Source organism: Malus sylvestris, chromosome 17 (genome assembly GCF_916048215.2).
Source record: "Malus sylvestris chromosome 17, drMalSylv7.2, whole genome shotgun sequence".
Lineage (NCBI taxonomy): Eukaryota > Viridiplantae > Streptophyta > Magnoliopsida > Rosales > Rosaceae > Malus > Malus sylvestris.
The window spans coordinates 28,004,785-28,027,336 of NC_062276.1; the positions used below are offsets into that span (position 1 = coordinate 28,004,785).

The 22,552-nt window shown below is 37.0% G+C and overlaps 3 protein-coding genes and 1 pseudogene across 4 annotated transcripts; 2 read left to right on the plus strand and 2 right to left on the minus strand.

Moving 5' to 3' along the window:
* The first annotated feature begins 402 nt into the window (after positions 1-402).
* Positions 403-3,940, plus strand: LOC126612064 (bifunctional riboflavin kinase/FMN phosphatase-like). Its single transcript, XM_050280364.1, has 10 exons — positions 403-1,039; positions 1,170-1,359; positions 1,511-1,641; positions 2,106-2,175; positions 2,365-2,430; positions 2,589-2,743; positions 2,829-2,906; positions 3,054-3,187; positions 3,362-3,454; positions 3,637-3,940. Exons 1-10 carry the CDS (start codon positions 937-939, stop codon positions 3,796-3,798), a joined length of 1,182 nt encoding a protein of 393 aa, XP_050136321.1. The 5' UTR covers positions 403-936; the 3' UTR covers positions 3,799-3,940.
* Positions 3,941-4,652: 712 nt separating this feature from the next.
* Positions 4,653-8,579, plus strand: LOC126612068 (ubiquitin-conjugating enzyme E2 36-like). Its single transcript, XM_050280372.1, has 8 exons — positions 4,653-4,941; positions 5,102-5,129; positions 5,835-5,921; positions 6,661-6,719; positions 7,575-7,616; positions 7,693-7,766; positions 7,972-8,069; positions 8,323-8,579. Exons 1-8 carry the CDS (start codon positions 4,906-4,908, stop codon positions 8,358-8,360), a joined length of 462 nt encoding a protein of 153 aa, XP_050136329.1. The 5' UTR covers positions 4,653-4,905; the 3' UTR covers positions 8,361-8,579.
* A 4,302-nt stretch (positions 8,580-12,881) lies between these two features.
* Positions 12,882-14,630, minus strand: LOC126609908 (uncharacterized). 2 transcript variants are annotated; one of them, XM_050277840.1, is made up of 4 exons: positions 14,379-14,630; positions 14,228-14,272; positions 13,387-13,820; positions 12,882-13,177 (listed from the first exon to the last, which is right to left on the minus strand). In XM_050277840.1, exons 1-3 carry the CDS (start codon positions 14,511-14,513, stop codon positions 13,395-13,397), a joined length of 606 nt encoding a protein of 201 aa, XP_050133797.1. In that variant the 5' UTR covers positions 14,514-14,630; the 3' UTR covers positions 12,882-13,177; positions 13,387-13,394. The 2 variants fall into 2 exon arrangements, with proteins under 2 accessions (XP_050133797.1, XP_050133795.1); XM_050277838.1 differs by having other exon boundaries at positions 12,882-13,182.
* A 3,704-nt stretch (positions 14,631-18,334) lies between these two features.
* LOC126611444 (ketol-acid reductoisomerase, chloroplastic-like) lies at positions 18,335-22,391 on the minus strand (annotated as a pseudogene).
* Between the last annotated feature and the right edge of the window lie 161 nt (positions 22,392-22,552).

The window sequence follows — 22,552 nt, forward strand, 5'->3', positions numbered from 1 at the left end:
CATGTCCCGGGTGTCCTCGTCGTTAAACGATCATGGAGGTGGTCCTAAAACCACTTGGAGGCAGGAAAATACGCGTGTGAAGTTCTTTCGAGGACCCTTTAAATGTTTTGTAATTCATATGAAATTCTTTTATGGTCACCAAGTGTTTGATCTAATATTTGCTAGACATATTTCAGTAGCACTTGGCATCGGTAGAAGTCGACATATGTTCTCGATAACACTCAACATATTGCTTCGATATATGTCAATATTTATTGACATGTGCGATGAAATGCCTCACTAAACAAACTGAAAATTTTTTGCTTAATTTTCCCGTCTAAAAATTTAAACCTTTAACACTGAGACCCCTAAAGTTCTAATCCTGATTCCGCCAATATTTAAGGTGTATCATTGTAGGATGTAGTATTGTTATTCGTTGGGGTATTGTGGTTTATAGTTTTCTCCGTCAGCAGCACTCAGCATATCACATGAAAACAAAGAAAAGGCATATCCGAATCCGCCCGTGAAAATTCGGCATTTGAGATTGAAACGCTTTCTTTCACGTAAGAGCAGCACCGTTTATGATTTACGACTCAATTCTCAAAGTGGAAGTAAAACCGACACACAGAATCTGAAATTTCGAGTTTCCTTCTTCAATTTGCATATATTATCTCGTCTCATCTCTTTCACTCGTCACAATTTGCATTCAATCAATTCCCAGAACAATGCCATTCCAAATTCCAAATTCGAAATTGGGAATCCGAATGCCCAAAAGTTGATTGATTGGGGGTTAATTACGAGCGGCCCTGATGCATATTATGATTGTTTACATAATAAGATACTTGAACACATGAACTTATGTTCCGATTGAATCCTTGTTTTCTCACTTCCTTCAACCTTCGGCTGGGCTGAGCTACCAATACCAAATTACCGATACACCAATCTTACCAATATACCATGAGCTGCCGTGGGTGTGAGTGCAACAATGCAGATGCAGAGAACCCAAAACCCAAGATTTTGGCTGTCATTTTTGATTTGGATGGCACCCTTTTGGACACAGGTCTCAAATTTCCCCTCCCCACAATATTTGTATTTCTTTTGGCTATGTGGGTTTCTTGTTCTTGCTGTTTTCTTAGTTTTCAAACTCTTACTCTTGTGTGTTTGTGTGTGTGTGTGTGAATGTGGTTCAGAGTGGGCAACAAGGGGCGTGTTCGAGGAATTCTTGGCCCGGAATGGCAAAGTATTGGACAAGGAAAGGGAGGAGAAGAAGAGGTTGGGGATGACACTAAAGGACTCGGCAGCTTCGGTTGTTAAGGACTATCATCTCCCATTCACCCCTGACGAGTTTGTCCAACAAATCATCCCCATGTATCAGGAAAAGTAAGCGCTTTCGAATTATGTCATGTCATTTACATGCTGGCACTCGATCACTTGTTTAACACATTTACTTTACCAGTTTACTTGGATGTGCATATCTGTTCGCCTTGTGTTGCTCCCTGTGTGCTAAAGTTGTTTAACTGTGTACTTTTAGGTGGAAGTACGCGAAAGCTCTTCCTGGTGCTAATCGCGTTATCAAACACTTCCATGACCACGGAGTACCTATGGCTCTTGCTTCAAACTCCTTACGTGAATACATAGAAGCAAAAATCTCTCACCATCGAGGTTTGTACAATTTTCTCATTGTTAACAATAACCAATGTTAGTTCTCTCTGCTAAGCCTACATTTTGCAATAAAACGAAGAGGCATTGTGAAAAGGGCTGATTCAATCAATATTGAATCTACAGCTTCCACACCAGTCGGGAAACTTATTATCGTAGATATTTACCTGGAAAAAGTGTTACACATTTGTTGTTTTATAAGTATTCCTTGATCCAATATTATATTTATAGTCATTATAGGGGTTGTTTGTAAAGATCGAGTAGATGTTCCGGCTATGCCACGGGGAAATCCAGTCAGTGTAAACAATGAAAATTATATCTCTCTCTGTGTTTCATGTTAAATTGTTCTAAGTTGTCTATCGTTCTGCGTTATTCATTTTCTCATGCAAGTTTCTGTGTAACATAATGGTTGACCTGTGAATGCTCATGATTTTTATTAATCTGTTTACTTCATCTGTATATTATAGGTTGGAAGGAACTGTTTTCAGTAATTCTTGGCAGTGACCAGGTTAAAGCGGGGAAGCCCGCTCCAGATTTGTAAGTGAATTTATAGAAAATACAAGGCTCCCTTGAACACATACAAATTGAACTTTGGAACGCCCCATCCCTTTTCAACCTAAAACATTCAGAGGCCTGATCAATTTTCTGTCAAGAAGAAAACATCACCTCACATGCATTCTATTTTCCTTTTCGCAGATGCTAATATGCTTTCCAAAATGTTTACAGATTTGAAGAGGCAGCGAAGCAAATGGGTGTGGATGCAGTTCATTGCCTAGTGATTGAAGACTCAGTGTAAGATCGGCCACAAACATATACATCTGACATTAAATTTATTTCATTTTGATCAAATATGTATTTGGAGATATACACTGCTGATAAATTAAAGCCATCTGTTTTTTAAGCATATGCTGCCAGGGTATTCATGTCTAGAATCAATATATTTTGAACAGGGTTGGTGTTAAAGCTGCCAAAGCTGCCGGAATGGAGGTAGTGGCTGTCCCATCCCGTGGTGAAGCTGCCGGTTGTTCTTCCCTTGCAGATACTGTGCTTCATTCTCTTTTGGAGTTTCAGCCCGAACATTGGGGTCTTCCTCAATTTGAAGACTGTACGTCTCACTTCATATTGTTTGTGTGTATTTGTCCATAGGGCCTTCCCCCCCTTTTCAATATTTGCTTGATTGATTATTTCAGGGGTAGATAAGGCACTGCCGATTGAACCAATTTATTTTAGTGGTCTCTATGCCAATGGGTTTGTCAGTGAAGTCACAGGTCGGTGAATTGTTTCGTTCTTGCATGATGGAATGTATTTGTTCAATTTCTTTGACTGACTAGGGAGTCTTAGTAAATGCACATTTTTATGGTTTAAGATTTGTGCAAATTTGTATTCAATTTAATCCACAAGTCCACAATAATCAGAGGATGGAAGATCTGCTCTCCCCGACCAAGTCTGGGGAGTTTTCTTCGGTTGGGCTGTAGCTGATATGCAGAAGACCTACAGGGTAGTGGTTGCCATTGGATTGGACTGCAATAGTTCACCTCATAAAAACATTGTGAGTAATCTGTTTATTAATTTTGGTAATGGTATTTGTTGTAAAAACGAGCTTACCAATTGCCAGATTATAAAGACTGTAATTTGCTTTCTTCCAACTTACCGAAAACAAGTTATTTATGCATTGATCCCGTTAGTTCCATATTGATGAAGATCTTTTTATCCTTTGATGTAGCAAATGCATACAGTTGATGGAAACAATTGCTGTATATCCAATCAGCAAATGAAACTGCTACTTGTTGGCTACATCCGGGAATCAAATACCAAGGTAACGGCGTCTTTTTAAAGATAAACTGAAACTGATGTGAAAGATAATACAGGAAATCATATAGTTTATGTACTGCTCTGTGTCACTTTACCGAACTCATGATGTCTGAAAAATGTATTGTTCTTAAACATCTGTACTTGATCGTCATGTAAGCAAAATCGTGATTCGCGCGCGTGTTGCAGGAAATTTCATCCATGGATGCAGAAGCACTCGAGGAATGTAAGTTGATTGCCAGCGCTTCGCTCGATCTGCCAATATTTAGTCACCATGGTTGTGTGCCTTTGGTTCCACGATCTTTTTCTGTGGAAGACATGATTTCGAGTGATGCGATGGAACGATACTGAATTGTTCCAGCCATGATTTTAGTGGCGGAAGTAAAATTGTTTTGCCTTCGTTTTGTTTGCAATATTTGAAATGTGGCATGTACAAATACTAACTTTGATCCCTGTAGAATGGCCTCTAATATGATTTTCTTTTTGCTTTTTTTTTTATTTTTTTTTATTTTATATATATCTTTATCCTTGTGGAATTATTGTTGCCCAATGGCTGTAGTAGCACTTGAGCGTTAACCAATTACGATTAGTCAGTTAATACAGGCCGGAGATAATTACTTGTTTGATCACTACACAAATTAATCTTATAAACAGAATTGTTATTTATTTAGGTCATCATGTAAGATCATTTGCGTTTTGCATAAAACCACAAATCAAACATCGTTTAACATTTCAAAGTCTATCGAAAATATTGTGCTTGTCTATTTATTTGGTCGATGTTGGAGGAAAAGGATCCGGCGAGGATCCTTTTCCTAGAATCTGGGAGATTCTGCTATCATGTCCGTTCATCGTACATCATACGATTAGTTTTCATTAGATACTATTCAAATTTAATTTTAAATTTTAAATAATTTATAACCGTACGATATACGATGAACGGATATGATTATAGAATTCCCCGAATCCTTAGGAAAATGATCCGGCGAGGATCCTTTTCCAATGTTGGATACCTAAATAGTTTTTTATTGACAAAATGTTTTTCATTTGTTTTCAACTCTCGGTGCATATGACCGGGCAACCGGCCAGTCGGTCTACCGGGTGGGGTCCCCAATCGGCCCATGTGCTTCTGGGCCGAAAGATGAGTGAAAAATACAGAGAAGGGGATTGCAAGAAAACAATAAAATAATAATAAATGCGAAAACTAGTTGGAAGAAGAAAATTTTAATTGTGATAGGAAGACTTGGTGTAGCATTTTACGTGACGGTTACACTGAACAATCTTTCAGTTGGAAGTTGAAAACCATCCCCATTAGCAAAATCTGTTGACCAGATTTCCCCCCGTTTTGTTGGTCCTTTGGCTTTCAGCTTCTTCTCATCTTCTGATCTTCACAGAGAGAGAGAGAGCTTCTGAGTCTTCGGCGTCTGGAATCCTCCAACTTTCAATAGAAGAAGAGATTTGATGGCCAACAGTAATCTTCCGAGACGAATTATCAAGGTTCTCTTCTTATTCTAAACCCTACCATCTCTCTCTCTCTCTCTCTCTCTCTCTCTCTCCCTATATATATATATATTGATTCAATAACTATGCTGTTCATCTTTCGTTTTTGGTTTCTGATTTGGCGTTTATGTGAATTATTTCTGATGCCTTTCCTTAGGAGACGCAGAGGCTTCTCAGCGAACCAGGTTTCTCTCTCTTTCTCTCTCTATATGTATAAGTTTTACTAATTAAATTTAAGTTATGGTATTAGTTGAGGTATGGCGGCGGAATTCTGAGGCTTTATACCTTAATTGTTGTAATTATGGATAGTCGTCCGCTGTGGAAGTAGTTTTTAGCTTTAAGTTAAACAAGGAAAGAGCTTTTTGTTGGGAAGGTCTCCTTTCCTGGTCTCCTCTTCTGTTTCCAGTTATGGGTTTTGCTTCTTTTAGTATGGGTTCAAATTTTTTTTAAAGGCCAAATCCGCTGATATGGTGCATTCATAAATCCGTTGATCCGCTGATATGGGAATTGGGATATACCATTTGCATTGTTTTGTGCTAATGATTCCCGCTGACCTTATTTCATTTGATCCAACTGCTTATGTATCGGATGTGTATGTTTGATTGTCAGAATGTGTTGGTGGTGTACTCGTGACTACTCGTAATCCCTTTCTGGAGCACAGTATGGCAAAGCACTTTTAAATTTTCAGGCATATCTTGGCCTACTTTTCGATACACTACCTCGACCTTGTCATCACCAAATGTCTATATACACGTTGATGAATCTAGACCTGATGTGATAATATCAATTAAGCCTTCTAGTTTTGGGTTGTGAACTTTTGATAGGTTGACATTGGAATTTTAAAGTTGGTTTTATGATTTTTTTATCGAATTACTGATTTTATTTTGCAGCTCCTGGAATCAGTGCTTCTCCTGCAGAAGAAAACATGCGATATTTCAACGTAATGATTCTTGGCCCAGCTCAATCTCCATATGAAGGTGATTAGGCACTTCTTGTTTCTCTAATTTAGGATTTTGTGAAAGACCCCTTATTCTCCATCTTTTACTTCTGCTTCATTGAGGCAAAAACTAAGAGTATGTTAGTAACTATATCTACTGTTATACATCTATAGCTTCCTAATATTTTTTTTTTCTCTTTTCAAACTTTCGAACTTGAAATTTCTGCACATGATAAACTTTTAATATTATGTTTGTAATTCAATGGGAGATTATCACATGAAATGTAAGTGATTGCCACAAGACTAACCATCTTTACAACTCTTGATTTCATGAAAGGGTTTCTTTGGATTGTTAGATTTTGGATTACATTTTTCTTCTGAAAAATAAGGCAGGGAAAGGATGGCAGGCCTAGTTTTCCCTCTTATTTTTCCGTCTTTTTTCTTCTATTTTAATCCTTTAGGAAAAAAAGTGAAGGGAAAGGATGTGCCAATTGATTCTAGTGGAAGAACATGTTTTTCTTCTTTTGGTTCCAAAGGTTTATTGGTTATACAGCTGATACTTGTAAGGTGTACCTATCTACTAGCCAGAGATTATTATTCCTTTTGCCATTCTCTATGATTAGATTATCTATTCTTTTGCACCAATGTTTCTAAGATCAAATTTTGGAACCTTCTGGAACATGTTATTGTATCTGTTCTCGAACATAGCCATTTATCACTTTATATCACCTCATGTTGGTATGCCATGTTCATACGCTTCTATTTGTTTATTGACTTAGGTGGGGTTTTCAAGTTGGAATTGTTTTTGCCTGAAGAATATCCAATGGCACCTCCAAAGGTAAATATGTAATTAGGTGTTAATTAATTGCATATTTTGAGATTTATGTTTTTATGGATGCTTACAATGTTACTTGTGGAAATTTTGAATCATTGGGTTCATATTGATTCATATGGTTGCCTAATTTTGGAGGGGAAAACATTATTAGGGTTTTTACTGGTTACCTTAGAATTCAATGGTTTCAAACCTCTTTTATGTGATTTTATTCTTGATCCATGTCATTACTTTTTATGTAAAGAATATTTTTGGACATGTTTGTCTGCCTGCTTTGTATTATTTACTTGTGCTACCCTAGGTTCTAATACAAAAGCCACTGTTGGTGTGTGCACGCAGGCACGTGCATGCTTGTGTGTGTGACCATGCCTGTTCCAAGCACATAAGTTCGTCAGAAAAGTGCAGGTGTGGGCTTTTCGACGGGACATCAGGATCTTCAGAGTTTAGGGATAGTTATTTTGGGGCCTTATGCAGTGCTGTTCTAGCTTGTTAAGTTACTTGACTGAAACTGCTATTGTATATATCTTCTAAATCTTCGGTTGCTGACTTTTAATGCTTTGAGCCTATATTTCGTTTAATTGTATTTCTTTTAAAGATGAAATTAGTTGTGATTAAAGGTCGTACCCAGTGCACAAGGCTCCCGCTTTACGCAGGGTCTGGGAGAGGTGAATGTCGGCTAGCCTTACCCCCATTTATGGAGAGACTGCTCCCAAGTGTCGAACCCGAGACCTACCGCTCATGAAATTAGTTGTGATTCCTTAAAGATATTTATTTTTAACACTGTGTCACCTCACCATAGATGCTGTGAAATTTCGAATGCTAATTAATCTCATCTTCTGTTTTTTTCTTCCCCACGAACAGGTCCGTTTCCTGACAAAAATATATCATCCTAACATTGACAAGGCAAGTAGCTTTCTCCTTTCACCCCTTTCCATTGTTTCACCTGAGTTTCTAATAAGGTAAGAATTTATTTTGGCAGCTTGGGAGGATATGCCTCGATATTCTGAAAGACAAATGGAGTCCAGCCCTTCAAATCCGAACAGTATTGCTGAGGTGACATATTGCATTCCCGCAACACATTTTTTTTAATATGTTTAAACAGTAGCTTATGCTTGATCAGAAAGAGAAATATGAAAAATCTGCACAGCATTATGTTAGGGTCATTGCTAATAAATTAAGATATTATCACTGTGTTGTTATGTTCCCGTGTCATGAGAAATATAAATGACTACTAACACAATGTATTACATGTGATCAGCATTCAAGCACTTCTGAGTGCTCCAAATCCTGATGATCCGCTTTCTGAGAACATTGCAAAGCACTGGAAGACAAATGAAGAAGAAGCTGTTGAGACAGGTATTAAAAATTACGCACAACTGCTCTATTTGGTTAATCTTCGGATATTAACCATGCAATTTTTAAGAAGTTCCATGGCTTACAGCAGCGTAAGTTTCTCATTTACGTCGTGTAGAGAGCTTAAATTTCTTTTATTGCTTTGATTTCATCCTTTCATTTGCACCATTTACTGACAACTAGTTCCAAATTTTAACCTGCATTTGCGGAATAGTTTTGTTAACTTTAGTAATTATTTTTCCCTTGAATCATGCAGCAAAGGAGTGGACCCGTTTGTATGCGAGTGGGGAATAGATGCGGAGAAGTTATAAAATTTCAGTTTCTCGATCGGATGTTGAACAGCATGTATGTCTTTGGTCTTAGAACTTAAGAACTATCAGACATGAAGATTTTCCAGCGCATCAGTCCATGTTGATAATCACTTTCATTCTCCTCATACTGCACCGTCGAAACTTATGATCACAGGGTGAATGTATCACATTTGCATATAATTGAATCATGGTTCTCGGAATATGTTCATCGTTGTTGCCCGTGTTGATTTGTATCTCAGTTGCACTGCCGCCGGCTCTGTGTTTAACAGAAAATGGTTTACGACCCATCTCTGCCTCTCATCTTTCAACAATTTGAAATTGACAGTGGGTTTGTGGCCTATGGGCAGTGCAGCGGTGGTTGGGTTTAGGTGTAGGGTTTACGGTTTAGCGGGGAAGAACGAGAGGTGGTAGTGAGGGAAAACGAGGCATGCTAGCGCTATGCACTAGCGTAGGGGTTTTTTGGGGAATTGCAATGATTATGTGAGGGCAATATGGATATGCAGAATGGATTTCTCGTCTCTTATTGTCAAGAAATCCAATACCTCCAAAATATGGAAATGAATTTTTAAATTTGTGTGGGTCCATCGTCATTTTAATTCATCAAATTTATAAATACATGAATGGTTTGTAATCGGAATTCAATTTCTTATTTTGATTTCTAAGCATGCGGTAAGAGAAGACTAAACTACAAACTACACTAGATTTCGTTTTGGGATTTGGCTCCTTCGACTCCCCCGCCCAAAGTTTCCACTTTTGTATTATTGGCATAATGAGGATCCTTTCTGGATTCTCTTTGAGATGATCTTGGGAATTTTCAAATTGTGTTCGTTTATTATCATCGTATGGTCATAAATTATTTTAAATAATTTTATTTAAAATTAAACATGAACATTTCTTGACGAAAATTAACCATACAATGAACGGACACGATTTGATGATTCCCGGAAAGGAGAGGATCCTCATTCTTTGGCTTCAACACTTTATGTTTAATTTTTGGCCAAATTGGATTGTTCATCCCCGTGGTCATAAAACACTTGCATGATGACCCCGTGGTGAAAAAACTAGGAATTAAACCCCTGTGGTCTAGAATGTTAGCAAATTTAGTTCAAAATTAAGATTTCTGTTAAAGGATTGTTAAAAGTTGGGGTAAAACTATATTTTTAGTTCCAATTGACATTGAATTGGGGCTTTTTTTAATTAAAAAATTAAGCATTATTTTTTTTTGTTAATTGTTATAAAAAAATTTATTTATTTTAAATGTCAATTGAAACTGAAAATACAGTTTTACCCATACTTTTAACAGTCATTTAACAGAAATCTTACTTTTGGACTAAATTTGCTAATTCTAGACCACAGGGGTTTAATTCGTAGTTTTTTCACCACGGGGGTCATCATGCAAGTTTCCTATGACCACGGGGATGAATAATCCAATTTGGCCTTAATTTTTTAACCCTTCTCTCTCTCTAACATTTTGGAACTTGCCAGTTGTCACAACAAAGTCTGAATCTCTCCCTCCCAAATCCCAATCTATTTGGCGCATGAAAATTTCACATTTTAGAATTTTAGAATTAGAGACCACCGCCACCGCGCAAACTCAGAGCATTACAAATATGCCCACCACCAAACCCAACCCAACCATCCATTCTTCTCATTCAATACCAAACACTTTGTCTCTCGACTCTCTCAAAGTGCTGGCTTAATGGAGGCCACCACCATCGCCTGCCGTGACGGTGAGCACAACAAAAAAGAGAACATCCCTCCAACTCCAACCCCATTCTCTGCAACTGCAAAGGCAAAGCTGACCAACCCAGTTGCTGAAACCATGTCATCTTCCAAGAAATGTAATAAAATGAGGCAGCTGAGGAGGAGGAAGCCTCTTGCAGATGTTACTAACTTGTACTTGTACAACAATTCGGTTCAATCACCAGGCCGGCCACCTCTTTCTTTCTCTTCCCCCTCCGTCTCTGCATCCGCCTTGAATTATAGGAAAAGAAAGTCAGCTGAGGATTTTAATTCCATTACAATCGCCAGCTCCAACTCCAAATCTCTAAGGATGGGTTTCAGATAATTCATTTTACATGTTACAGTTGTTTCTTCTTTTCTGGCTTCTATATATACACTCAAATTGTCATACATGCAGAGAAATCCATTTCGTCCTTTCTGTTTCGAATATTTTGTTCTTCTGTCCATTACCTTAGCCAGTTAAATTCATCATGGTCATCCCAACGTTAGGGGTGTTCATGATCCAATCCAATCCACTTTGAAAAAGAAAAAGAATATCAAGGACTACGGATGAGCAAGACGAAACCATTGTGTCTAAAATCCGATGCAATCACACATTTTAGTTTATGTAAATGTAAACTTTTATTGCCTTGATCGCTTGCACAAAGGAGCTTTAGGGGTGGGCAGCAATCCGAACGAACATTCAAACTCTAGTGTTTGGTTTGGATTGAAAATTCTAATAGGAAAACTAACGAAAATGGTTTGAAAATTTTGAGTTTTAACCGAAATGATAAAATAAAAGGTAAAGTGAATAGTACAAGAATTGATTTTTTAGTGTAAAAATGTGGTTTTTCGTTAAAGTAAACAGTATCGGAAGCTTTTCGTTAAAGTTCCCGATTCTAATCTGTACAAAAAAAAAAATTCATTCTAAGCATGAACATTTCCGAAAAAATTAGATGACAATTGAAATGCATTTATCTAATCCGAAATTTTATTATGTTATAGTTACATTTGTATATGCTTCATTATTTTGCGTTTTGTATATTCAATTACACTATTATATTGTAATATTGTAAAAGCATAATCAATTACACTATTATATATTAAAAATGAAAAGCATAATCATAGGTAATATTGTATTTCGTCTAATATAATTTTGTGTCGTAAGTTCGTAACTCGTAAGGCATATAATCATATTTGTCATTTCATTATGGCGGCAAAAACAAAAAGAGGAGCCAAATATTGATTTGGGTGACATATTCCGTGTTGATTTGGCGGCTCCTTCCTTCCCCTCCCTCCCTCCCCGCCCAAAGTGAGTTTGTAATTTTGTACTAGGGGAATATTTTTGCTAACCATCTTCAAATGAAGAAATTTTTCATTATGACCGGAACACGATGAGGTATATTATGTATCATTATACAAATAATGAGATATGTATGTTAAAAAATTAATTACAGAAAAAATAAAATTTCCCATTACTTATATAAAAACAGGTAATGTACCATTTATGTCCCGGTTACAATAAAAAAAATTTCCTTCAAATGATGGTGAAAGATTTTAAGATTTGTGTAATGAATAGACACAAATATTAAAATTTAAATTCATTAAACGTTAATAAATAAAATAATGAACATTATCATCGAAAATGCACAGTTTGTACCACTGCCAATTGCCGGATCGGTGGGACCCGGAAATTTCAAACTTCTTTGAATTTTCTTAACATTTGGAATTTGGCAGTTCAGATCTCCTCCATTACTAAAGTCAAAATATTCAAACACCGACCAAAATTCAATTTTAAAGCCCAAGAATAATTCAAACATCCCTCCAAAATCAAAATCGAAAATCCAAAATCCAATCCCAGGGCACCCACAAATATTACAAATAGCTCACTCCTTCCTTCCTTCATTCCCTCATCACGGCAACAGACAACACCATGAACTCATTAGTAATGGAGGAAGAGGAGGCCATTGGTATTCACAACAACAAAGAGAACATCCCTCCTCCTCCAATTCCCTCTCCGGCGGCAACCGCAAACCCCAAGCCAATGCCAGCTCCTGGAAATTGCAGATGGTCATCTTCCAAGAAGAAATTATGTGATGACAAGATGGGGTTGAGGAGGAAGCCTCTTGCTGATATAACCAATCTCTACAACGATTCACTTCCATCTCATCTTCTGATCATCGCAACCGTTGCATTCTGTTCTGCTGTGTATGCACAAAATTCCAGGAAAAGAAAAGCAGTTGGGGTTCGGGACGAGGAGGTTAACGTATCCGCCGGCAGCTTCAACTCCAAATCTTTGAGGATGGGTTTCCGATAATCTGCTTTGCCTCTGTCTCTCTGTTTGTTACAAATTGCATTTGATTGTCTGTTTCTAAATTTTAGTAGGCCTTTGAATTTTGGGCTTGATTTCTAAATCCAAAGGGGCTTAGCTTACTGGAAAAAAAAAAATTAATATGAGCTTAAGTTAAGCATTTGGGAGGGGGTTTGGATTCTAAATGCTAAACCTAGGATTAGAGATGGTCTTGTAGATCAAATGATTGAAAACATTACTCACCAAGTTTTGTGTTAGAGAATAACTCACATGACACAGTTCTATCGTTAAATAACGTTTTGTGTCAATAAAAAAATAGCATTTAAACAAAAATTTACACATTTTTTATTTTATTAGCATAGAACATTTTTTGACAGTATAATCATATCATGTAAGTTTTTCTCTTTATATTGAGATTTTCTTTAATCTTTTCAATTTATTTAATACGATGATTGAAAATTAAAAAGCGTGTAAAAGATAAAAAAAATGTATAGATAGCATTATGTAAAATAAAAACGTGCATTAATGAATCTTCCAAGTTAAAAGGAAACCAGGAGACGCATGGATGCATTGGATTCGGTTTACCAAAATTACCACCACCAGCTGGGAAGGAACACAGATAAAAAGACCCAAATACCCCTAACATTACTTGACAAACACAACTGTACCACTTCTGCCGTAAATTTCCAAAAATACCCCTTTGCTTTCACGAATACCACGCACTACCGTTCCCGTCCCCAATTCCCGCCAACAGGGTAAGGGTAAGTCTGTGCTGCCAAAAAACCAACCGAAACAAAAAAATTAAGTTAAAAAGAAGAAAAGAAAACAGAATATCCAGATTTCACACGCACCACACCAAAATTCGTTTACTGAAACCAGAAAAGACAAAAAACAAAAAATAATTATAAACAAAACTTGAAAATAAACTAAGCAAAAAGCGCGCACACACAAAGCGTGAGTGGCGAAAATTCAGTACCTGTGACGTCAGCAAGATCCGTACGAAACAGAGTCCAGAGCACCACGAGCGAAACCGGCGGCTACCGGCGATCGCTTCCTCTTCCTCTTCGGCACCAGTTTCTTCTCTTGACGAACAGTCCCGGAAGCAGAGTTGGGAGCAGAAACGACGCCGTAGGGTCTGCAATCAAGGGCCAACGGCGGTGATTGTTGAAGTTGCGAGTACTGGACGACGTCGTGGCTGGGGCTCATTGGAGGAGCAGGGGAAGAGATTGTGTGTTTCCATGAGCTTAGGGTTTCGACGGATGTGACGCAGCACTCTTTCCAGTTGAGGTCGGCGAGGTCGGCGACGACGTCCTCCAGGGTGGTGATCACAAACGGAGAGATGTAGTCTCTGAGCGTCGAGCGAGCCGGATCGACCAGCGGCAGCGAGCTCACGGCGTCGCTCAAACGTGCCTTGAGATTTCAAAATTGGGGGAAAAACAGACGAAATGGGATGGATCAGGACTTGTTTGATTACCGAGAAATTGTGAGAAAATAAAATTGGCCAATGCTTGAAGCAAATTTCAAATAAATATGAAAAATGTTTGTAAAAAAAAAGAAAAGAAAAGAAGAGGAATGCGATGATTAGGATTGAGGACCTGTTTAGTTAGCGAGAAAGTATGAGAAAAATGGGCCAAGACTTGAAGCAAATTTCAACAAAATATGGAAAATTAAACTAGAAAACATGCCAGAGAGAAGAAACCATTCACGATTCAAGGCATATAATATATAATCTATCAAGATAACAATAGTGCATTAGTTATGATATTTTCTCAGGGGCCAAACAGAAGGTAAGAATATGAAGGAATTTGAAATTTCACCTTGGGAACCTTGTAGATCTTCTTGTATCCGTGCATGGAAATGATCTGCAACACCAAAATTCCGAAAAGAAACTCGAATCAATCAATTTAGGAGGAGATTAAAAGAAAAAAAATGTGAATAACTTAGATGATGAAGAAGAAGAAGACGAACCTGATTGAGATGAGCGACGGTGAGATGGAGGTGGGAGTTGGATTGAATGAGGAGCAGGTAATCTTCTAGAGTCATCTTCTCGCTGTGGAAACTCGTCGTCTTCCTTTTGCTCGCACTCGCACTCACCATATCCATCTTCGCTCTGCTTCTGCTCTTTTGCAACAGGCTACTCTTCTCTTTGTATAGCGGTTGGTTTATCAATTTGTTATTTCTTTTCTTTTTCTTAATTTCAGGCTCAGGTCCGTCGGTTTGGGTGCTTTTTTGTACGAAATATATCAACTCTTTCACTACAATGCTTTTATTTTCGGATTGCAACCCAAGTTTTTATTGTATTTTTAAGGACATCTCGAAACGTTTAAAATAAAAAGAAAACTAACTAGAAGTTCTCAAAAATTTTAGATTTTAATTAAAATGATAAAATAAAGGTGTAAGTGAATAGTATAAGAAGTGACTTTTCAAGATAAAAATGTCCTTAACGTTAAAAATAAACAGTACCGAGAGTAATTCGTTAAGATTCCCTTTAATAAAAGCAATAAGTTAGAATAATTATTTTTATTCCAATAATTCAGACTGTTGAGTATTAAATAACAGCTAAACTTAAATTTAAACCTCACAGTTTAATTGAGAAAACAAAATTCAAGAAGAAACAGAGTACTAGAATGTGACGTGCAAGAATCTGCTCCCATTTGAGGAAAAAAAAAACTTAATTTCATAGTCATAAATCACCCATGAAAACAATTTTGGGTTAGACAAAAACAAAAGCTCCGGAAGGGTAGGGAAAGTTTGATTAACTTTGGTGGTAAATGGAAATGGAGCCTAATGATCAAATGATCCGGGTTATTAAAATTTAATCTAACAGTTACAATTATTATAACTTTTAAAAGGATCATCTGCTTGTAACCGTTGGATTAAATTTCAATGATCTGAATAATTTAATCCTTGAGCTCAGTTCATTTGGATCCAGAGGATATCTGTTCGGTGGTAAATAAAGGCTGATAGCTGACTCATCCTCCTAGTATTGAATGTTTGCTGAGGTGGAAGGACGATAAATAAAGGCTGATAGCTGACTCATCCTCCTAGATTTTGGGCTTGTTTTGTAGACTATGATCTCTTTTATCTGCCACTTTGAATTCCTTGAATTAAAAGCCTCTAAAATTTACATTTATAAGATATCTTCAACCCTTAAGCTAAAACCTAAAATTTTTAACCTAGAAAATTTAGGTTTTAGCCCAGAAATAGTTTTTCTGCTCCAACCCTTCTGGCCTAAAATTTTTAGTCCGAGATTATTAAATAATAAATTTAGGCTAACTTTTTCTTTTAAAGTAATTTTTTTTAATTATGTACACTATCATAATTTAATTTTATGAACATTTTAACCTAAAATTATTTAAATTCCGATAAATATTGAAAAATCACTCAATTTGGGTGAATTTTGAGTTAAATAAATTTTTTTAAATTATTTTAGCCGTTGGATTTAAATTTGGACCGTTAGATCTTTTTTTACTGTTAGATTTGATTATATTCGATCTCAGCTGTTGGATTCAATAAATTATGAGGGATATGTCCATGTGAGTGGGGTCCTGTTAGTGGTGCCCACACCATTTTCTGGGCTAAATCCTGAGGGGAATTTGGCTTTTAGCATTTAGTCCACACATTTAGCATGGGTTGGGTTTTTTTTGGGGGGGGGGGGAACTTAAAAAATAGCATTTAGCCCATGGTTGGGTTTGATCTAAGGGTTAGTAACTTAAGATGCAATTAGGGCAATTTTTTTTTTCTCTTTGGATTTCAGATGATTAGCATTTATTTTTTGGTTATTCAATTCTTTTCAGGTTTGTAAATGTTTGGCTTATGTTTTACCTGTATACCAGCACAATTATAAGAGCACATGAATTTTAGATCAATAATTCTTTCTCAACCATTAATCATACATAAAACTCTTCAGTGGGTCATTGCACATAATCCACAATCTAAAAACTTTAGAAGATTTTGCTCTAATTATTTATATAATATATATATATATATATATATAATATAATATTACAACAGGGTGTGCTATCTACACACACACTTTGTTAATTTCTATCTGTTGATCTTCTTTAATTCATCCGATCTGACGGCCGAAAATTAGGCAGCTGTACGAAATATATCAACTCGTTCACTATAATGCTTTTATTTTCGGATTGCAACCCAAGTTTTTATTGTATTTTTAAGGACATCTCGAAACGTTTAAAATAAAAAGAAAACTAACTAGAAGTTCTCAAAAATTTTAGATTTTAATTAAAATGATAAAATAAAGGTGTAAGTGAATAGTATAAGGAGTGACTTTTCAAGATAAAAATGTCCTTAACGTTAAAAATGAACAGTACCAAAAGTCTTTCGTTAAGATTCCCTTTAATAAAAGCAACAAATTAGAATAAATATTTTTGCTCCAATAATTCGGATTATTGAGTATTAAATAACAGCTAAAATTAAATTTAAACCTCACATGGTAATTGAGAAAACAAAGAAGAAACAGAGTAATAGAATGTGACGTGCACGAATTTACTCCCATTTGAGGAAAAAACAAAAAAAAAAAAAAAAACCTTAATTTCATAGTCATAAATCACCCATGAAAACAAAAGCCCCGGAAGGGTAAGATAGGTACAAGGGAAAATTTGATTTAGTTTGGTTGTAAACAGAGGCTTATAGCTGACTCATCCTCCTGGTATTGAATATTTGCTGAGGTGGAAGGACGATCAATGAGATTATATTGAAAAGTGCAATAAAAATGGGTTATTCATAAGATATTATTACGACGGTTTAAACCAACTATTTTTGTCTCGATTTTTGGTTTTCAGCTCTCTGTTTTTTTTTCAACCGATAATTAAAAGTAGTTATTTTACAAGATTTCAGGTTTCAGATTTCAAAGTCAAAACAAAGCCGCAAATCAATAGTGGTGGTCGACAGCTTCTGTGCGTCGTTCCGGAGACCTTGGACGGCTGGGGAGCAGCTACAGTTGCCATGGATGCTTAGAATTTTTTCCGAAGTAGATTTTGGGCTTGTTTTGTGTGTTGTAGGGGTCCATGTTGTTATTTGCACTTGGTGTTTCTAGGCCTCTTTGTGTGTGTTGTTCTTTGTAGACTATGGTCTCTTTTATCTGCCACTTTGAATTCCTTAAATTAAAAGCCTTTAAAATTTACACTTAAAAGACCATCTCGAACTTTTGGACCAAAACTTAAAATTTTTAGCCCAGAAAATTTAGGTTTTAGTCAATAAATAGCTTTTCTACTCCAACATTTCTGGCCTAAATTTTTTAGCCTGAAATTTAAAAAAATAAATTTAGGCTAATTTTTTCTTTTAAAGTAATTTAAAAAAAAATTATGTACACTATCATAATTTAATTTTATGAACATTTTAACATAAAAATATTTAAATTCTGATAAATATTGAAAAATCACTAAATTTTGGTGATTTTTTAGTTAAATAATTTTTTAAAAATTATTTTAGCAATTGGATTTAAATTTGGACTATTAGATCTTTTTTTTACTGTTAGATTTGATTATATTCGATCTCAACCGTTGGATTTAATAAATCCTAAAAGACATGCCCAAATGGGTGGGGTCCCGCTGGTGGTGCCCACACCATTTTTTGGGCTAAATCCTGAGGGGAATTTGACTTTTAGCATTTAGCCCACACATTTAGCATGGATTAGGTTGGGTTGGGTTTTGGGGGATGAGGGGAATAAAACCTAAAAAATAGCATTTATCCCATAGTTGGGTTTGGTCTAACTTAAGATGCAATTAGGGCAATTTTTTTTTTTAATTTTCTCCTTGGATTTCAGTTGATTTGCATTTATTTTTTGGTTATTCAATTCTTTTCAGGTTTGTAAATGTTTAGCTTATATTTTACCTGTATACCAGCACACTTTTTACAACACATGAATTTTAGATCAATAATTCTTTCTCAACCATTAATCATACGTAAAACTCTTCAGTGGGTCATTGCACGTAACCCACGCTCTAATCATTTATATATATAACATAATATTACAACATTAAGCTGTAATCCACCGTGTAAAAATTCTGGAGAAGTCAGGAGGACATAATATTACAACATTAAGCTAGAAGGCACGTATAATTTGTTCAAAAAAAGAAGGCACGTGCGTTGGCACGGCCCACTTTTTGGGCCACTAAAATTGCTGTGTGTCCCACCTGGATGAGTATAAAAGTTGCTGTCACTGGATCCGCCGTGAAGTTGGTGATGAGGTCTCGGTTGATGGGTATCATACGATTGTCCACAGAAACATAGGCATGCAGATTCTCGACGTCATCAAATCGTGGAGACCATTTCCTTGATCCCAACGGAGCTGTTGTTGAACGGGTATCAACCATCGAAGCAACTAAGACCTGCCGAATAAGGATGTGATCAAATCGTGGAGCCCATTTCCTTGATCCCAACCGAGCTGCTGTTGAACTGTTATCAACCACGAAAGAAACTCCCCGTGCATGCATAAAAGGATTCAGAGAATCCACCGACTCAATAACACTTTCATTAATGATCTCCGAATATGAATGTCTTTTCTTCCTCAATACTACCATCTGGAAATTCATAAAGCAGTTCGGATCAAATGCACAAGAAATTATCCCCACTTACTAACAAAATCATATATTTCTTCTTCTGCAATGTTACGTTCTCAACCGTTCTGAAGGGTTGGGCACATACCTGAACCGCCATTGAGGCAGCAAAAGCACCAGCAACGAAAGTGTATAATGGGCCTAGATCACCAACTGGCATTGTTGATCGGACACGCTCAACGACTTTCTGCAATGCGGTCTGATCAATTTTACCCTTTGGGAATGGGAATGGGAATCGGAATGGAGGCAGATCCTCCTCCTGTAAACACAGGTATGTTCATCATCAATTGCATAACATTAATATTCGTTTACTTCAAGTATTCAAACAACCACGACTCTCAGAATCATGTTACTTCTAAACAATGATAATCAAAATTCGGGCTTTCCCCAATTCATAGCAGATGGAGAACATACATTAAAGCCACAACCGGCCAAGACAACACTGCGGATCTCGCTGCCACTGGCAACATCTTCATAGCATTCATTCAAGATATCCTTGCATAGATAAAATGAGGCGCTATATGCAGCCTCAAATTCATTTTTGCCATCTTCAGACAAAGAGTGGTAAATCTCTAACATTCCCTGTTGGGAAAAATAATAAAAACAATGACCACTTGTTCTTAAATTGACATACAAGCACCGACGTGCAAGGAACACACAGATGTAAACTACAAATAATGAAATTCATGTGTGGGCAGTACCTTAGCCGAGATAGTCCTTGACACAATTCCATTTATACATTCAACAGTGTTTTTTATAAGCCAAATCATCACTCATTCCATTTTCAGTGTACCTTCTAAACAGGGACTCCACAATTCCATGAACAGCACCAAGTAATATGCCTACAAAGCAGAGAAGAAGAGATGAGATATCAACTTTACTGGATTCAAAGCATAAGCAAAGAAAAGAGAAAGAACGTTACGATGTAGCGAATAAAACATACCTCGTTTGCCAAAGATGTAACTTTTGTATTCCTGCTCTAGTGTAGTGACAAATGTGAAAGGAGAACCAAGGGCAACTGACCAGCCCAGGGCCACATCTGTGGCTCTACCATCAACATCCTGTACAAACACAGCACATTTAGTATCCAGGATATTGGGCCAGAAAATATGTAGTTAGAGAGAGAGAGAGAGCTGACCTGGTGGACTGCAAAACTGGAAATAATTCCCGCACCATTTATCTCTTTGCCTTGGACATAAAGTCTCCTTACAGATGGACCCATCCCCTTGGGACATACAGCAATTACACTGAAGTTCTTGGGAAAGTCAAGTCCCACTGACTGCAAATGCCCTAGAAGAAAACCATGGGAAAGACCAAGTATACTATTTGGTTCATGTGTGAAAATACTTTCTCATAATTATCGGCCTGCAACATGAGACAAAATTAAATCCTTTCAGAAAGATGCTTCTTAGGGTAGCCAGAAAACAGGCTCGTTCACCCACACACTCATGACTTCATTCCATTAGAGATTACATTCTGTAATATGGCCTGATTCTCAACAAAGTGAAACTTCACCAAGCAAACGTTACTTAGGTTAGCATGGCAGCACATAATTTCCAACCAGCAAAACAAAATCATGCATAATTATGAAGATATTCATGAGATGACAATTACATGCAGATAGCCTAATACCACTCTGGTTTAATGCTAACAAATGACTTGTTAAGAACTCACATGGTAGAGAACTTTAAAAACACTTGATTATTAACACCATCATTCAACAACTTTCAGCACATATAGTTAGCGATATTACATCAAAGAAAAAACAAAACAATATAGTAATCGGATTATCAGTAAGCTTGAAAATCCCATTTTCCAAAGTGACTTATTAGTAAGTATGAAAAGTCAGTATCCAGGGATAAGAAGATAAGAGATGGTTGAAAATGATAAATGGATTATCAGACCCAAAATCATTTAAGCAGAAACAGAAGTGCCGCCGCAACTACAAGTTACAGCCAATATTAGCAGAAAATACAGTAACCAAAAGTGCAATCGACAGACCTGTGCAGAATCAGAGATTAGTAGCAACACGAGATCACTGCCTGAGATTGTTTCCCATATATCCCCCAAAGTCCCATTCTCCTCGGTGAAACCAGCTGCACGAGCTTCAGCAAAAGAACGAGAACCCTTCCTGAGTCCAATCTGTAAAGTCACAAGAAGTTAAATTAGTTAACCGCAAGACATTGAAAAATAAGTACCATATCTTTTTTTTTTCATATGAAATATATTCTAGTGTAAACAGAAAAGCATTTACCTTGACAACAATGTCAGACTTTGCTTCAACTAGAGAATCTCTTAGATTCTGAGCTTGAGCAGGTCCCTGAGGAAAAGATAGGTTAAAGACCCAAATAACATATAGTGACTGAGACAGAAAAACAATATACATTCACATTCTACAACAGTAAAAAAAGCACGGAAAAGAATTACGATACGTAACCACCCCCTCTCAATTCATACTGGATTACCATAACGAGTCTATTGGCTTAGAAAACAACCGTATGGATACAGAAACAGAGAGAAAACCTAAGAACTAATGCAGACCCAAATACTAAGCATGATATTCAATAAATCAACCATTTAACAAATAGATAAAATATACGAGAGAAAGTTCATTCACCTGAGAACCCCAACCGATAACACCAATCTGCTTAATACCCTTGAAAGCATCGGGCAGCAAGTGGAACAGATCCCTTCCTCCTCTCACAATATACTGCAGTCAGCATCAAACCCACCACACACAATCAATAGAAAATTCCAAATGGAAATCTTTCTCGATCATTATTAGCAATAAGCATATCGTTACAACAAATAAATACAGTTTATATGTATTTGCATTCCATTCCAATCATTCTTTTGTTTGTTTGTTAATGATAAGTACAGAGAATATGCACAAAAGCTATCAGGCAGTATAAAAAGCTTCCCTTTCTCCTTCCCCAACCCATTTATTCCAATCCAAGCAAAACCCATCAACTCAATATGTAAATTAACTAAGCAATATCATAAATGTGTTTGTACAAATAGACAGATAGTGAGAGCGAGAGAGAGAGAGAGAGAGCGACCTCGCCGTGACCAGCGAGGTTAATCTTCTCCTTGGTGAAAACGGAGGTATCGAAATCGAGAGAAGGAGGGGGCTTAATGGATGGCATTGACACCATGCGAGCTCCGAGAGCTGAGCCGCCGCCGGAGACATTATTACCACCGCGGGTGGCCTTGGCTCTCAGAGGGCTAAGAGACTTGGAGACCGCAGACGAAAATCCTAGACTGGAGGGAGCCACATGGGTTTTGGATGCGGAGGATGATTGGGGAGCAGGGGAGAGGGCAGGAGACAAGGAGGAAGTAGCCGCCGCCATTGATGACTGGGATGCAGAGGAACAGGAGCAGGGAGATTGAGGGGTGATTAAGCACGTTTTTATACTCGGTTGGGATGTAGCTAACGTGCACCGTATGCTTAAATAAGCCCTCTGGTTTTGTCTTTTTTTGGGGGAATTGGTACTCGTAGATACGATACAAAATCATTTCGCATTCTCATCCTCCCTCCTCAGTATTTGTTTATCAATCAAA

What these genes read in the sequence shown, in the direction of transcription:
- LOC126609908 (XM_050277840.1), bottom strand. Translation starts at nt 14,513, where the DNA reads ATGGATATGGTGAGTGCGAGTGCGAGCAAAAGGAAGACGACGAGTTTC. An exon ending in CCGTCGCTCATCTCAATCAG is followed by an intron (nt 14,273 to 14,378) that starts GTTCGTCTTCTT and finishes TTGGTGTTGCAG; the next exon opens with ATCATTTCCATGCACGGATA. An exon ending in AGATCTACAAGGTTCCCAAG is followed by an intron (nt 13,821 to 14,227) that starts GTGAAATTTCAA and finishes TGAAATCTCAAG; the next exon opens with GCACGTTTGAGCGACGCCGT.
- LOC126612064 (XM_050280364.1), top strand. Translation starts at nt 937, where the DNA reads ATGAGCTGCCGTGGGTGTGAGTGCAACAATGCAGATGCAGAGAACCCA. An exon ending in CTAGTGATTGAAGACTCAGT is followed by an intron (nt 2,431 to 2,588) that starts GTAAGATCGGCC and finishes TATTTTGAACAG; the next exon opens with GGTTGGTGTTAAAGCTGCCA. An exon ending in GTTTGTCAGTGAAGTCACAG is followed by an intron (nt 2,907 to 3,053) that starts GTCGGTGAATTG and finishes CACAATAATCAG; the next exon opens with AGGATGGAAGATCTGCTCTC.
- LOC126612068 (XM_050280372.1), top strand. Translation starts at nt 4,906, where the DNA reads ATGGCCAACAGTAATCTTCCGAGACGAATTATCAAG. An exon ending in TTCCGAGACGAATTATCAAG is followed by an intron (nt 4,942 to 5,101) that starts GTTCTCTTCTTA and finishes GCCTTTCCTTAG; the next exon opens with GAGACGCAGAGGCTTCTCAG. An exon ending in ATCCAATGGCACCTCCAAAG is followed by an intron (nt 6,720 to 7,574) that starts GTAAATATGTAA and finishes CCCCACGAACAG; the next exon opens with GTCCGTTTCCTGACAAAAAT.